Source organism: Lontra canadensis, unplaced genomic scaffold, assembly GCF_010015895.1.
Source record: "Lontra canadensis isolate GAN:19392208 unplaced genomic scaffold, GSC_riverotter_1.0 scaffold75, whole genome shotgun sequence".
In the NCBI taxonomy this organism is placed as follows: domain Eukaryota; kingdom Metazoa; phylum Chordata; class Mammalia; order Carnivora; family Mustelidae; genus Lontra; species Lontra canadensis.
Window position 1 is genome coordinate 7930776 of NW_022631069.1, and position 15288 is coordinate 7946063.

The following is a 15288-nucleotide window of genomic DNA, read 5'->3' on the forward strand; positions in this document are numbered from 1 at the left end:
GGGGCTCCTTCCCCTCTGGAACGAAGACTACAGAGTCCACAGGGACAAGATGAAAGCACACGCATCTCCCTTTCTGACAGGCCACCCTTGTGCCTCACTCAGCAGCGGCAGGTTCCCTGGCAACAGCACGCACGTCCCTGACTTCAGCAGGTCCTGCCGGGACATCTCCTCACAGTCCTATCGCATCCCGAGTGGACTGTGCAAGATGTGACCAAGGAATCCAGCACTGTCTTTCTCTTCCACGTACTAAAACAGGACAAACTGATGCTTTAGTCCAGCAGATTCTAACTTGGGAGTTACTCTTACTTAATGATTTTGTATCTATCTGGCAAATAACACCACAACCTATGGAACAGGTAATATTTAGCGATTTTTACTGATGTGTGAGATGTTTGTCTATGATTTTAAGTCCAAAAGAATGTCTGAGAGGTGAGTCTTCAAGCAGAATGGCTCCAAAGGACCTTAAATTATGCTACCTTGACCTGGACAAACTGGCCCTAATGCTTCACTTATTTATTTTTAATTTATTGCATTTATTAGATTTTTGGCCCCTTAATCCCAGGCATACATGTCACTGGATCAGTAGATGGAAAGTATTAGTTAACTAAATTTATTAGAAACTCAAAAGAATACAATTTCCAAAAAATTTTTTTTTTAAACAATATTTTAACATTTTCTCATGTTGGTCAGAGTTTACATTTGAAATCTTATTCCTAAATCTGAATTTAGTAACCGATGGCCTGACCACATTCCTGGAAAGTCTCAGCAAGGTCTGAACACTACTTCACACCTGGTTGCAGCGAGACAGTATCTAGATCCCTGAGCAGTGATGTAGACTTTCTAGGACTAGTCTTCTCCTCAGTATTCAGGAACAAGGCACAGGGTTTTCTCAGCTTGTTTCTTTCCTTCACCAGCACTTAACTGGCTGACAAGCTGTTCTGCTCTACCTCTATGGAGAACACGTAAATCATACTGATACCCTAGATCCATGTCCTCATCGAGCGCCATCTTTGTAAAAACAGAAACAACTGGGAAGGAAAAGAAAAGCACCACTATATAGCCAGCTAAAATTTTAACTTAGCGATTTTTTCCATACTACGACTACTATACTACCTCATATATAGTCGAAGCAAAAGCAACTGATACATTCTTTGTATGCTTTTTCACTTTTTCCCACTTTTCTCAAATTCTTCAATCTATTATAAAGCAAATCTGAATATTTTTACATAACATTTCATTGGTGGGCTTATGCCCAACAAATTAACAATGACAAAAGGATTCCCTTGATGAAATTACAAGCTGTGGAAGATTTTAAATAGTAAAGTTAACCCCTGATACAGTATTAAACTTATTTTTACATATAAAAATAATACACAGTGGGATATCTTATTCAATAAGATACAATCTTTAAGATCAAGAGAGAATATACAAAACTATTCTATGTAGTCTGATGTAGTCTGCTGTATAGGAGTAATAAATACATCTAGAACAGAAAGTGTGAGGTCTGTTCTTAGAGAAATTACTAATGACTTAGGGGTTTAAAGCCAAGTGTTCTGTAGGTACAGGCAGAAAGGAACTACTGCATTTAAAACAATGTGGCCATTATAAAATAAAAGCCTTAAATCTATAAACAATAACAAAAACACACAAACCAAATGAAAATGTACTAAAATTTAATCATCCATAAAAGCTGTAATTTAATCTGACAGTAAAACACAAGAAGCAATATTAGAGTTGGTTTAGTATATTATATATTTTAGCTTTGAAAGCCATAGAAATCAGTTATCCCAGTTTTTTTTCCTATAAAAGACCCATTTTTCCAAAGCATTATGCACAATTTTAATTAGAATATAATGACAGAATGATATTTCATAATTTTTAAATATAAAATGAAGTCAATGACTCAAAAAGTTATCTGCTGCAATGAGTTTGAGGGGAAATTTCATAATCTATATCATTACAGATATAAAGTATAATGGTTCAACTTTTAGTGCTTGACAGGGAAGAATCATGATAAAAAGGTCAATATGAAATCATCTGATTATAGTAGCAATATCTAACATTTGAAATGCATCCATGCTCTTTTGTATAATCATATTAGAGTCAAGTATATTTATTTTCACATCTGTTATAACTGCTATTGCAAAGGAGAAATACTATTGTCTTATTTTCCAAGAGATATACACAGAGCAATTTTTTTTCTCCAGGGAATTTGTGCAAACCAATATAAGATTTAAATTCTTCACATAATATATAAAACAGGAGAAGCCTCTTCAGATTTAATTTTTTGAAGTCTGGAATGCTGGCACTTCCCAATTAGGCAACAGTTCTTCATTCCTGTAATCTAGAACATTGAACAGATATATATTTATATATATACATAGATATGGCTAACCTCTTGATGTCAGAAGATGGTAGTGAACAAGCAGATAATCATAGAGAAAGAAACAGATATGGGCTGATTGTTACTAGACAACTAAATTATACTAAACAGCTACAGTAACAGGGCCATTTTAGTTTTATTAATTTCACCATCTGACAGTCCTGTGTGTAAAAAGGAAAACAGTCATTATTTTATTTCTATCCCATTATCATCTTTTTTTTTCCCCAAAAAGGAAATGACACCTGTGTATAAAATTTCTTTATCCAATCATTTCAGAACTATAGAGTATTAGGATTACCACTTTTTTTTTTTTTAAGATTTTATTTATTTTAGAGAGCGAGTGAGCGAGTGTGCACACAAATGGGAGGAGGGGTGGGGAGAGAGAGAGAGTGAATCCCTTAAGCACACTCCATGCTGAGCATGGTGCCCAATGCTAGGGCTCGTCGGAGGGGCTCAATTTCATGACCCTGAGATCATGACCTGAGCTGAAACCAAGAGTCAGACGCTTAACCGACTGAGCCATGCAGGTGTCCCTAGGATTACCACCTCTAATACAGGTTAGGACCAGAAGAGATGACACAGAAAGAGCTGACCCCCATATGCAAGGGCAGAAGGCTCCACATTAGTTGTATTGCTCAGCAGAAAAGAACTAGGTTAAAGGAAGAATTTCCTCTTCGAGTCTTTAGAAGTGGGACATACTAAAAAGAGATTAACATGTTTCAATACAATCTTGCTTAAAGGGCAAGGTCAGATACACTGCCCTTATGGTTCATGTACTCTTACTAAAAACATACATAGCTACTTAAATTTACCCCTTATCTTGATACTTTTCAAGTGGAACCAACATGGCACTTCCAGTCTATAATCACTCTGTGATTTCTTTGCTCTGCCAAGTATTCTGACTGCTAACTGACCCATCATTTGTTCAGGTGACTTATTAAATATATTGTTAGGCCGAGTTACATATCAGAACCCAAGAATTTATACAACCAGGATGAAAATCTCATTTCTAGATGAAGGCCAAGATTTCTCTTCTCTCAGGTAATACACAATACACTGCAGGGTGTATATGAATGAATTTTTGTAACAGGCCAGGAGATGGCACCTCTTCCTTTAAACATAAGCTAGAACATTTTCTAGAGAACTGGAAATTAAACTAGGGTCAGCTAAGGTAATGGCATCAGCAAGTCAATCAACTATAGTTGACTTAAGTAAGAGAGTTAGGTGATATAGCTCAGAATAGGAACTGGAGTCCTATTTTCCTTACCTTTGCATCCTTACCTAAACAAACACCAGCAAATTTTAAAATCATCACCTTCAGGGAGCTAATGATTTACAGTTATTGAGTCAAGATTTCACTAAAAGCATAAAGCAAACATCTGACCAGAATCTGTCTTTCTTAAATCCAATCAGAAGCAATCCCATGCTGTTCCCTCCTTTCTCCCCATTTTCCTTGACCTTCATTTAGGAAGGGAGGGTACCAAGAAAATTAAATTAAACTAAATTAAAGGGGGGGTACAATTACACAGTTGTTTCCCTGAAGAGAGAGATTCATCTAGGTCTCTAAGGAAGCACATATTCATTAATTTGGTGCTCTGGAACAGGTAATCTGCTTGATGGACCCAAGCGACTAACAAGACTAAGTGTAACCAACTCTCAAGTGGGAACAGTAGACGTTCCTCTAACTAGACCTAGATTAGTAATATGCACATAACCAGCATCAAATGACCTCATAAAATCACTTCATGAAAATATCCCATTATGGTATAGTTTGTAGAGTTCGTGAAGATAAGTAGACACTGTTCAGGGGATTTCATATACATAATTAGAGAAAAACACATGGTTCCCACAGGGCGTGGTTTTTCACTTGACAGGCAGCTTCAATGCTGCCACTAATTTCTCTCCAGTGGGGTCACTTTAATGAAAACTTAAATGGTACTAAAGTCAACTATACTTAGAAGTCTACAGACAAAACATTTCAAAGAAATCAAACTAGACCCGAGAGGAAATGACTACCAAAACATAGCATCAGACAGCCAGCAGAATGGCTTGAGTTAAAAAGACTGACAACACCAACTCTGGGGAGGACGTGGAACTCATCAGCTGCTAGCAAGTGTATAAATTGGTCCAATTGCCTTGAAAAACCTTTTAGCAGTATCTACTAAAGCTGGTCTCCTATATATAAGTGTATAGTCTGGCCATTTTGTTCCTAGGTACACACCAAAGAGAAATGATGCACATGTGCATAAAGACTCATGCAAGACTGCACAGAATTATCCATAAAGTTCTCAAAAATATAAATGTCCATCAAGAGCAAAATACATAAACAGACTGCTAGTACAGTCACACAATAAAAATGAACTACTGCCATATGGTACTGCAGTTACATCTTTATTAAGATAATTCTCGAAAACATATTTTTGAGTAAAAGCAGCCAGACATAATACCTGTTTTTGCGAATGTTAAGTTCAAAGAGAGGCAAAACCAATGATGGTGTTGGGAATCAGGGCAGGGGTTACACTGGGGGAGGAATGACTATTACTGATACACAAAGGTGTGTTCACTTCGAAATAACGTATCAAATGTGCACTTAAGCATTTTGTTTCAGATGAACCACATTCGACTTTAATTTGCCAGGAACTCAGGAGGGACCCTGGAAGGAATTCTATTTTTGGAATACTCGTTCTGTAGCCGGCACTGGGGACACAGCAGTGAACAAAACATCTGTGGTCCTCACCCTCAGTCAGCTTACAATCTCATAAGGAGAGAGACAAATTAGCAATAGATGAACACATCTACACGCTATATATCACATTTACAAGATGCAGAAACCTGGAAATACCCTAACAAGTGAAATGGGAAGTGGTTAGGGTTGGGGAAAGCCCAAAGTAAGAGCATGAGCAAGGCATTTGTTCTGTTTTCAGTATCTTACCTGGCTCAGAGCTGCTGCTTACTGTGGGTCTAAAGCAGCAGACATGATTTCTTTTTAGGCTTCTTCTTTTCCACTGGTGTTTTTCTATTTATCTGTCTGACCAGGTCATAAAATATCTAAAACAAAACAAAACAAAACAAAACAAAACACAACACAAGAAAAAAAAGTCTTATTCAACAAACACTTGAGCTTTTGCTCTACAAAACCACCTTGGTTCTGTTAAATGTTATTCTGCTCTTGGATCTGTATTTTGCTGCTTTAACAGCAGGTTTCTTAAAACGTGGCTCTCGGTCAGGGTAAAGCAAGACTTATCAACTTACCACGAGGGAAAAAACTTGCTCTTAGATATTCAATATCGACTTAAGAAAAAAAATTAGTAGTGAAAAACAAGGTAGTGAAAAACAAGGTTAAAAACTTGCTCTTAAATATTCAATATTAACAAGAAAAATATCAGTAGTGAAAAACAAGGTAGTGACGTTTTATTCCTCATGGAATCTTATATGCTTCAAAACATAATGATTAAGGGAACAGTTGATGGTCAACTTGAATATGAACACATTTATTTTGTTTTTTAAAAACTTCAAACTTGGGGTACCTTGGTGGCTCAGCTGGTTAAGTGTCTGACTCTTGATTTCAGCTCAGGACAGGATCTCAATGTCCTGGGATCAAGCCCCATGACTGGCTTCCCGCTCAGCACAGAGTCTGCTTGTCTCCCTCTCCCTCTGCTCCTCCCCTCGCTCTCATGTGTGCTTGCTTTCTCTCTCTTAAATAAATCTTTAAATGAAAATAAAAAACTTCAAACTTACAGAGAAGTTGCAAGAATACTAAGGACTGGTGTATATTCTTTACCCAAATTCACCAATTAGTAACATTTAGCCATGTGAACTTTATCATTTCTCTCTAAATACATTCTTATTTTCTAAATCATCGGAGAGTAGTCTGCATACAACAGGGCCCTTAGTGGTTGAGTGTATATCTTCTAAGAGCAAGGATATTCTTCCATAACCATGTTACAGTTATACATCGAATACATTTAAGCACTGATATGTTACTCTGTATCATCTACAGTGCAGATCCCAATTTTATCAGTTACCCCAATGATGTCCTATATAGAATTCCTGCTCCCCACCCTCAAAGGATTCATCTAGGATCACATACTGCATTTAATTTTCTGTCACTTTAATATCTTAAAATCTGGAATAGTTCTTCAGTCTTTGGCTTTCATGACATTGTCATTTCTGAAAAGAGATGGTTAGTAACTTTATATAATTTCCCTCAGTTTGGGTTTGTCTGATCTTTCCTCATGCTAAGATTTATGTATATTTTTGGCTAGAATAGGACAGAAGAGATACCATGTTCCTCTCGAGATACCACATGTAAAAGCATATGATTTATGTTTGCTGTTTTTGGTGCTATTAATTTTGGCTAAAGTGAAAAAGAGAAAAAGTATGTGACCCCCAACTGAAGTGACAATCTCTATTAATACATCTTTTTGATTCATTTTGGATGAAAAATGGAAGGCATCAAAGACATAAATTCAATAGTATTTATTTCACAGAAGCAGATTATTTTAATTCTGACGTGTTTATATGTTTCACAGTGCTAAGTATGCCCAAATATTGGAACAATTAAACAGATCAGATGAATTTGGTTCTTTGCTCTGAAATGCAAATACTTACTAACTAATGACCTGAGAAGCAAAAATCACAGAAACTCTTTACTATGACTCGTCTGTAATAAATAGCGCTTTGTAAAAGTATTTCAAAAGTGGGGCGCCTGGGTGGCTCAGTGGGTTAAGCTGCTGCCTTCAGCTCAGGTCATGATCTCAGGGTCCTGGGATCAAGCCCCACATCAGGCTCCTTGCTCAGTGGGGAGCCTGCTTCTCTCTCTGCCTCTGCCTGCCTCTCTGCCTGCTTGTGATCTCTCTCTCTCTCTCTCTCTGTCAAATAAATAAATAAATAAAATCTTAAAAAAAAAAGTTTATCAAAAGTTACAGGGACAAACAACAAAATCTGAATATGCACTGAACAGGGACTGTGCAAATAACAATTTTCTTGATTTTAGTAACTGCGTTGTGGTTGCGTAAGAAAATGTCTTTGATATAATGGTACATACACTAACGTATTTGGGAGTAAAGGAGTTTGATACGTAAACACTGACAGAATGTTAACTGGTGAATCTGGATGAAGAGTAAACAAATTCTTATTGTTCTTAAATACTTTCAGTAAATTTTAAAAGTAAAATAATTTTTAAAATCATTTTTTAAGATGGTCCTCAGATAAAACAATTTCATGTATTTTTAAAAATGGTCCTAAGATTAAAAGGCTAATTATTAAAAAGGAAAAAAAAGCCACTATTGAGTGATTTGTCTCAAAGCTTTAAGTGATTCATTTATACTCCTTTCTTTCTGCTCTATCCTCCCCACTGCCATCTTTTTCAAACCATTTAAGTTCTCTATTATGTTATTTCTAAGAAAGCTGAAAACACTGGATTTGCGAACAAAACAGCAGTTTGTTTCACAATTCTGGAACCCTCTAAGAACTTAATATGCATAGCCACGAACAAGTTCTCATTTGTTCCCCAGCCTTAATGCATAAACTATAAGATAAAAAACTAAAAGGATAAACTAAAATAGTCAAAGAATCAAAGCCATATGTTTCTTCATGCCAGCTAGTTTGGGGTTTCTGTACTACACTGACTGATTTCGCAGTGATATCCTCAATGACTTCTTTGGCAAATGAGGCCCACCTCACTCCAACAGCTGGTTCAGTGATGAAGGCAAGTTCAAGCTATAGTAAGTATTTGGTTAGACACACTCAGAGGCCTCCACCTAGGTCCTTCCTCATCTCTCTCTGATCCCCAGGAAAATCTAAAGTGAATAAAGAATACTTTCCCAATCCTTCTGCCATTACTCAACTGGGATGTCTTGATTCCAATTATGATTCCAGCCTCAGCAAAGAACTGTGATTCCACTTTCAGAACATAGCAAAACTGGCGTGGATAAGAGTTGAACATGTATACTCTGCTATAGGTGGCAGGAACTAGAGGGTTATTTAGCCAAGCAGTATGTCCCTGTGTGATCTGAAATTTGAATCCAACAGAAATCCCATGTATATTCACAAAGCATTAGCTGTCTGATGAACTATTAACTATCAAAGGAACTCTGTATCTGTATTATCAGGCTACAGAGAGAGAAACATTAAAAGAAACTCAAATATTATACGCTAGTTTAAAGTTTGTATGTCCCTCACAAGAGTAAAGAGCCTTAAATAGCTAACGTATTCCATATTGTTTTACTGTTCTCCACATTTAATAAACCCTCACATCAAGGTTTAACAACACTGCTGTGAAAACAGAGCTCTGGGGCACTGGAAACTATAATCCAGGAGGCTTAACAAGTAGCAGAGGAGTTCCCACAAACATTTAATGCTTTATAAGTAAGGAACACCACCAGCCCATGGTGCTCAGTGGATCCTGACCCCACTCAGCCCCAGAGAGCCATGTCCTGTGAACCTGGTGGGCAGGTACCAGTGAGGGTGAGAACAGGGATAGCAAGGAACCAGATCCCTAAGGTCAATCATCCTACAGTGGTGACCCTGCACTACTGTTTCCCTAGCCAACCTCACGCATCATCCTAATGCTTTTTCCCCCCAAGATTGATTTATTTGTGAGACAGCGAGCATGCAAGGATGCATAAGCCCCCTCCCAATGCTTTTTATCTCTGTTTTCCTTTTCTTTTCTTTTTCTTCCTTCCTTCCTTTCTTTTTTGAGAAAAGACTGTATGAAAACTTAAAATTTTAGGGGCTCAGTTGGTTGAGTATCTGCCTTCAGCTCAGGTCATGATCCTGGTCCTGGGATGGAGCCCTATATCAGGCTCCCTGCTCAGAAGGGAGTCTGCTTCTCCCTCTCCTGCTGTCCCCCCACCTTGTATGAACGCTCTCTCAAATAAATAAAATTAAAAAAAAAAAAAAACAACTTAGAATTTTATCATTAGTTACATTTTTCTAAATAATATCTATAAAACTCTAATTCCACAACAGAGAAAGCTAAAGCTAAAAGCGTATCATACTTCCTTTCATTTACTTGGCAATGAAAAAGAAATGACTGCTGAAGATCTCACCCACTAGGATGTAAACTTCTCTAGGGCAGAAACAGTGTCTGTCTGGATCACTGTTACCCCAGTGCCCGACACACTGCCAGACACACAGGTACACAATCAGTATCTGCTGAATAATGAAATTTATGAATATTTTATGTACTTACAAAAATTGGTTTTACCTAACAAAGCAAGCTTTAACATTCTTGGTTATTTAAAAAGAGAGGATGTGCAACAAGCTCAATTTTTTTGCCTGTCAGATGTTTAAAGTAACTTAATCATTTTAAAAGTCAAACAACAGCCTACAAGCATAATATTAAGTCAAGGAAAAATGACCTACAGACCCAAAGGCCAGACAGGAACAGCAAACAAAAACACAGGATGCTGATAACCTAAGGCCCTTGTAACTCTCACATATGTTATGAGTGAGCTGAGCTGACAGATTACCTGTGATGCCACAAATGACAAGCAAACAGGCCAGTGAAGACTTATGCATTACAGGGAAAGGAGAGAAGCCTCCTCTGGTTGGTTCGTTGTTTTAAAAAGCTTATGTTAAATATGTTAAAATTAACAAAAGCAAAGAGAACCTCTTGAGGTTTTGGTCGGTTGGTGGTGCTAGTTGGAACTGCACAGATCTTCAGGGATCCAGTAGGGTACTGGACTGACACCCAGTCAGTGGGCATGCTGATTAAGCATGTCCTGTCACAGCTTTGTTCTCAAGATGGTTGGAAGGCTTAAGTCAGAGACGAAAAAAGCCTTGGGCACCTGCCTCATCAGGCCTCAAAGAGTGGGTGAATTCTAGTTCCACGTCTATGCTCAGATTTCTCCCATGAGTTAGAAACCAAAGGAAGGCCTGACTCAAAACACCAAATTCTGGGATACCCATGATGTATTACCTCATATATCTTTCTGTATAACCTAAGTTCATAAGCTCAATAACTACTTTGATTTTTATATTTTCCTACTTGACTTTACAACCTATTTACACACATGTGCATAGATAACTGTGCAAGGGTGATAGGACAATCTGCACATACTACCTTCCGGCATATCATTCAGAAGCTTAGCAGGACTTCAAACACATTGTTTAACTTAAACTTTCTCTTTGCCAGTAAGGTAAATATAAGTGTCTTCATCACAACCATCAAAGTGATTTTATGTAAGTGAGAAAATATGGTTTCTAGGAATTACTTAGTGTTCTCTGTACACTGATAGATTCAAGACCAATTAGAAGAACAATTTTTTTTTCTTCAAAAAATTTGGTTTTGGCTATTACCTTAAAAGAAAGATAACTAAAAAGGCACTTATTTGTGCTGTCTAGCAGCTGTAGGTTACCTCGTTAACGTTGATCTTTGACTTTGCAGAAGATTCTAAAAAGGCACAGTTACACCACTGTCTTGCTAAGTTCTGACCCTGTTCTTTGCCAACTACTCGTTCATCTTCCAGGTCACATTTATTGCCAACCAAAATCATTGGAACCTATGGGAAGGAAAAAACACAATATGAGCACTAGCGTACTTGTTCCTTAGCCTCTTTTAAGTAAGTAACTACCTGTCACCAATTGAAATCTATTAGTTAGGACAATAAGCTTCACCAAGTGCTTAAAAAATTCTATGTACGCATATTGGGAGAAAGAAGGTAGATAGAACAGGAAGAGACAGAAAAAATATGGAAGAGATGCTACTATGTTCATTAGCTAAATTACTTTAAGGATATAATGGTATAATTCTCATGTGGACTACTAATAATATAGCTGAATTCCAAGTACAAAAATCTGAGGGAAAAGGAACCTCCTGCAATGCAGAGAAGAATGTATTCATTGGGCCTAACTGTGGTTTAAGAGCTTCATCTCCCAGGTCCAACAGGTTCCAAAAGTAGTTGGCAAGACCAACAAGGTAACAAGCTCTACTTCTTTATTTGACATTAGATCTGAAGACCAGTTTAGGTGAGATATTAAGCAGCAGTAACAATTAAAATAGAGCCACAAAGCAGCTATGCCTTCCCTTTTCCCCCATAGCAGAAATGCGGCCCCTACTTGCAATAAAACAAGTTGCTAACAAACTGTATAACATCCTTAAGATAAAAGGTGTCCACAGAACAGTCATTTGTGAGGTGATGGGCACTATACACAAGAAAGGATTTAAGGGACATGGTGGATCTTGTACCTAAACCAGGCAATTATCACATGTTAGATGACATATTAGACATCAACAAGTCCATCTTTTTTAATTATGACACGAGATGAAGAGATTAACATTACCGGAGTTCAGTGATTTGCATGTAATTGCCTATGAAAACAGAAGTCTCTTTGATAAATTACTCATGGGAAGGAAAAGAAGTATTCACTAGGTTATGGATGATCTTGAGTCATTTGATAGAAATCCCTTCCGCCTACAGTATTACCCAAAGTTAAGGTCCTGAGCAGGTACATATGTTCCCATTAATAATGAGAAAGAACATGCAAAAACAGAAAGAAAGGTACAAATGAAATTTTATATCCCAACTTATACAACTGAAAAGGAACTCTCTGTAGTTCAAAAGTGAGGTAAACATGTAAAATATACATTTCATCTTTGCAAAAAGGCACAACAACGACGTTATTCATCAAATAAGACAAGAATTCTGCAACAAAAATAAAATAAAAAATTACGAAAACCCAGTGAATTAAAATCTTTAAAATAATTCAAAGGAAAAAAAAAACTGTAAGTACAAACTATACCAAGAGAATTATAGAAGTGGAAAATACCATTATGGCTCTTACTAATGTTCTTTGAACACTGTTTCTGAAACATAACTACCACCTTTCAAAGCTCAACTCAAGTCCCACTTCTACCAAGTACTCTGACTCCTCTTCCTTCCCTATGCACTTATTAACACACAGCACAATGAACACTTTATCATACATGCCCTCTATCTTAGCATATAATTTGTAGGTAAATTTAGAAAGTTGTAAAATTTTTTTGATCACGACTTCAGATATGTGGTAGCTACCCTCCAAATCCTCTTAATAGAAAACGAGACACTTTTCATTTGGACACAGAGAGATAGCAGTATGTCTTACAGTGAGAAGAACAGGGGCACTTGGGTGGCTTAGTCGGTTGAGCATCTGCCTTTGGCTCAAGTTATAATCCTGGGGTCCTGGGATTGAACTCCATGGGCTCCCTGCTCAGCAGGGAGTCTGCTTTTCCCTTTCCCCCTCTGCTCGTGTCCTGTCTCTTTCTTTCTCTCTCAAATAAATTAATACAATCTTTAAAACAAATAGAAAAATACTTACATCTTCTGTGTCCTTAACCCGTAAAATCTGTTCCCTCAGGTCCTGTAAGTCATTAAACGTGGACTGAGCTGTAATAGAATATACTAGTGCAAACCCTTGGCCATTCTTCATATACAAATCCCTCATTGCTGTAAATTGTTCCTATAATAAAAAATGTACAATTATAAGTATGATTTCTTGAATGTACACTGGAACAATTTAAATCTGATTAATCATATATAAGCTACTGAATTTTTTCTTACATGCTCTCATGACAAGAATATAAGACCTATTACACAGTTTTTAGAAACTTTGAGGTAGATGTTCTTGTTCCCTACTTCACAACTAGAAGCAATGACAATGAACTAAGGAATGAGAAGGGAGATCTTAACCACCTTATCATGATATACCATGGTTTCTGTGTGGTTTAGAAAACTGTATATAATTCCTTTTTACATATAGATCCTAATTAAATTATTCTGACGCTACTAAAGATGACCTCCAAGAAAGTGCTGTTAGAAAAGAGAAGTCCAAGTACTGAATCCTGAGGCCCTCCAACATTAAGGGGTTGGAGAGATGAAGACAACTCAGGAAAGGAGATTTAGGAATAACCAATGATAGAGGGAGAAAACCAAGCAAATGTTGGTTCCTGGAAGCCAAAGGAATAAAATTTTTACAGAGCATAGTGATCAACTGCGTTGGAGGTTGCTGAAAAGTCCAAGGAAGTTGAGGATACATTCAGAGGACTGATCATAATGATCAGGCCATGGATTTGAAGCTATGTGAAGAGGGGGTTAGGATATGAGGACAATCAAAGATGGTGGGATAAATGGACTGAAGGTTCCAGCGAAGCTTAAAGTATAAAAGAAAGTGAGATAAAACAACAAGAGGTGGAGAATAGCATGCCTAAAAGTGAGATGAAGGTAGTATTCATATAGTCTGTTATTGGTAATCATATAGTCTACGTAAGACCATGGGCAGGAATGGCTGAAGCAGTATGGAGGTCAATAAACTGGTAGGCTGAGGAAATGGATCATCTATAATATCCATACAGATTTTATTTGAATACTAAAATCACCAAGAATTCTGCCTGAAGCAGTGATGAAGAGAATGAGTAAAAATCTTCAAGGAATAAGGAGTGATCTGGGACACAACGAGGATCAACTACTTTCCAAGCTTTATGGAAGGCCCTGGGGACACAGACAACTAAGAGGCAATTATGACCCAGTACATTGAGCACTAGGATGGGAGAATGACAAGATATTTAAAGGCCCAAAGGAAAGATCTCTATGGTAGGGAAGAAATTCCTTAATTTGGACAAGAAGAACAAAGACCTCCTTCACACTTGTGGAGGTGATGAATGGCAAAAGGAGAAAAGTGCTCTTTAACTCTTGGCATATCTGGGAACGGAGGGGAATGACTGCTGATTCAGAAGCTAAGGAAATAGGGGGGAATGGCAAAAGGGGGAGATATTTTGAGTCAACAGATATAAGAAAGATGTAGTTCTAATGACCCCAAGCTTCCTACTGGAATCAAGATCTATTTTCCCACAAAAGAATGGAAAAATACAGTATCATTAGCACTACAACTGCTCCAGTCTACTTAAATGCTTTTTTTAATGACATGAAACTTTCTCATCATTTTTATAAAATTATGTGGAAAATTTGTGCTAAATTTTAAACAACTTACAACATTAAAGAATACCATCTATTCTAAAGCTGAGAATTGCCCAACAGGTGAAGTCTACATATATGGAAAAAAAAAGAAAAATCACTTAATATGTGCATTTATGGCAGTATAACAGGAAATCATTAGTAATTAATAACAAAATTATCAAGGAGATGACAAATGAAGGCAATGAAAACACTTGGAGCTCATATATATAACTATATATCACTTGTGCCAAGGGATTTATAATCACTATCTCATTTGATCATCAGAAGCACCCTATGACATACTAATGTCATCATACAGCAGTCATTTAAAGTCGAGAAAAATGAGGCTCAAAATAATCCTAAAGATTTTTGTCAGAAAACATGTACCTGTCAACAGCCCCTTGAGATGTTAAAATACTAATAAAAGGCAAAACCAATTTTGATAAAAATTAATGACTATGGTGCCAAGAGACACAGTCTTATAGAAACTCAGAGAAATACCTATTTTAACTAAAATTCTTGATTTAAACCCCCCCCTTTTTTTAAAGCAGTGATAGGGTAATCCTTTACCTCAATATAGAGAGAAGATAAGCAATGTACACATTCTGTAGGCGAACTCAACACAATGTTAAGAGTAGTATGTGGGTATGAAGTACAACACAGATGGTTGGAAGCACATAAGAAAATTTAAGAAACCCTACTTTTAGATAATTAGTTCTTAATCAGAACAATTACTTTTACTCAGAGGAATTATTCAGACGATAAAACCTGCTCACCAACTAAAATCTATCAGAAAAAGAGAAAACATCCTTACTGTTCCTGCTGTGTCCAGGATTTCGAGCATACACTGTTGGCAATCTACTTCAACTTGCTGTTGGGGAAGGAAGGAAAAATAAAGAGTAATATCAAAATTAAAACGTCAGTCTAATTTCCTGCCACCTCTTCGCTCCAAGTACCTATTAACAACTA

At 37.0% G+C, this 15288-nt stretch overlaps 1 protein-coding gene across 2 annotated transcripts in view; it reads right to left on the reverse strand.

Annotated features, from left to right (window-relative positions):
• Window positions 1-658: 658 nt before the first annotated feature.
• The window catches only part of RAP1A (RAP1A, member of RAS oncogene family), a 77045-nt gene continuing 62415 nt past the window's right edge, over window positions 659-15288 (reverse strand). For both annotated transcript variants that reach the window (XM_032881450.1, XM_032881451.1), the window contains 5 exons: window positions 15134-15190; window positions 12686-12826; window positions 10747-10890; window positions 5316-5431; window positions 659-2344 (listed from right to left, as the gene is read on the reverse strand). In XM_032881450.1, coding sequence (XP_032737341.1) covers window positions 5345-5431; window positions 10747-10890; window positions 12686-12826; window positions 15134-15190 — 429 coding nt within the window. In that variant the 3' untranslated portion in view covers window positions 659-2344; window positions 5316-5344. The remainder of the gene's footprint in view (window positions 2345-5315; window positions 5432-10746; window positions 10891-12685; window positions 12827-15133; window positions 15191-15288) is intronic.